Source organism: Penaeus monodon, chromosome 21 (genome assembly GCF_015228065.2).
Source record: "Penaeus monodon isolate SGIC_2016 chromosome 21, NSTDA_Pmon_1, whole genome shotgun sequence".
Classification (NCBI taxonomy): domain Eukaryota; kingdom Metazoa; phylum Arthropoda; class Malacostraca; order Decapoda; family Penaeidae; genus Penaeus; species Penaeus monodon.
The window spans coordinates 18860718-18861691 of record NC_051406.1 but is presented as its reverse complement, the minus strand read 5'-3'; the positions used below and the strand labels follow the sequence as shown (position 1 = coordinate 18861691).

Below are 974 nucleotides of genomic sequence, written 5' to 3'. Positions count from 1 at the left end.
GATATCAGATTCCTTGCATGAAACCTGACTGCCACCGGGAACGACTGGCTCAGCGGAATCAGGCGTTTTGTTGTCAGCTCCACAAATACAGTTAATCAGTTTTGTCATTTTCCTTGGGTGCTTCTATAGCAAATACTGTGCCCCTGCGGTTAAATACGATCTAACTCCCAAATATTCTATCCTCCGTAACGAAACGAACTCTTCTGTCCCAACAGGCTCTTCAGAACATGGGGATCATCGATATCTTTGACAGCAGGAAAGTGGACTTAACAGGTTTTGGACCTCTGCGAAACATCACCGTCGACAAAGCCATACACAAGGCCTTTGTGGAGGTGAACGAAGAAGGCACAGAGGCTGCTGCGGTAACGGCGGCCATCCTAGTGTTCAAGTCGGCGTCGAGCAGTCGAGACGACCTGCCCATCCAATTCCACTGTAACCGCCCTTTCGTCTTCCTCATCCAGGACAACGATACCCAAAACATTCTCTTCATGGGAGCCTTTAAGAACCCGCGAGGAAGGGCTCAGTGAGGGAGAGATCCTTTGAGCGGCAACAGGCTGGTTAAGAAGTAGATGCTGCTCAAGCGAAGCGAAGTTTGGAAAGAAATGGGAAGAGGAGAAGGATCATTATAGACGAAAACGGAGCCGGTGCTTAGCCTGGCATGCACATTATCTCGTCGGAAGATTATTTAGTGTCTCATTTTGTACCATTTTAGCCTTCGTAGTTTTATCAGTTTTCACTTTTCATTTATTTGTTTCCTCTTATTTCTCAGGGCTTGTCTCTGTCTCGTATTTATTGTATTTTTGTTGTATTGCAAAATATTGTTAATAAAAAATTATCACAGAATTATAATGATTAATTTTGCCCTAGATCACTAATTTTACCAAATAATTGAATAGATAATTTGTAAAATAATGAAACTCACAATAATGAAAATGAAATCAGTAAAGTAACGATAAGAACAATTATGATAAGGA

The 974-nt window shown here is 42.1% G+C and overlaps 1 protein-coding gene across 1 annotated transcript in view; it reads left to right on the top strand.

Moving 5' to 3' along the window:
* The window catches only part of LOC119586295 (leukocyte elastase inhibitor-like), a gene marked incomplete at its 5' end in the record, with an annotated part of 3356 nt that extends 2513 nt beyond the window's left edge, over positions 1-843 (top strand). The window contains 1 exon segment of the mRNA XM_037935002.1: positions 216-843. Coding sequence (XP_037790930.1) covers positions 216-527 — 312 coding nt within the window.
* Positions 844-974: the final 131 nt, after the last annotated feature.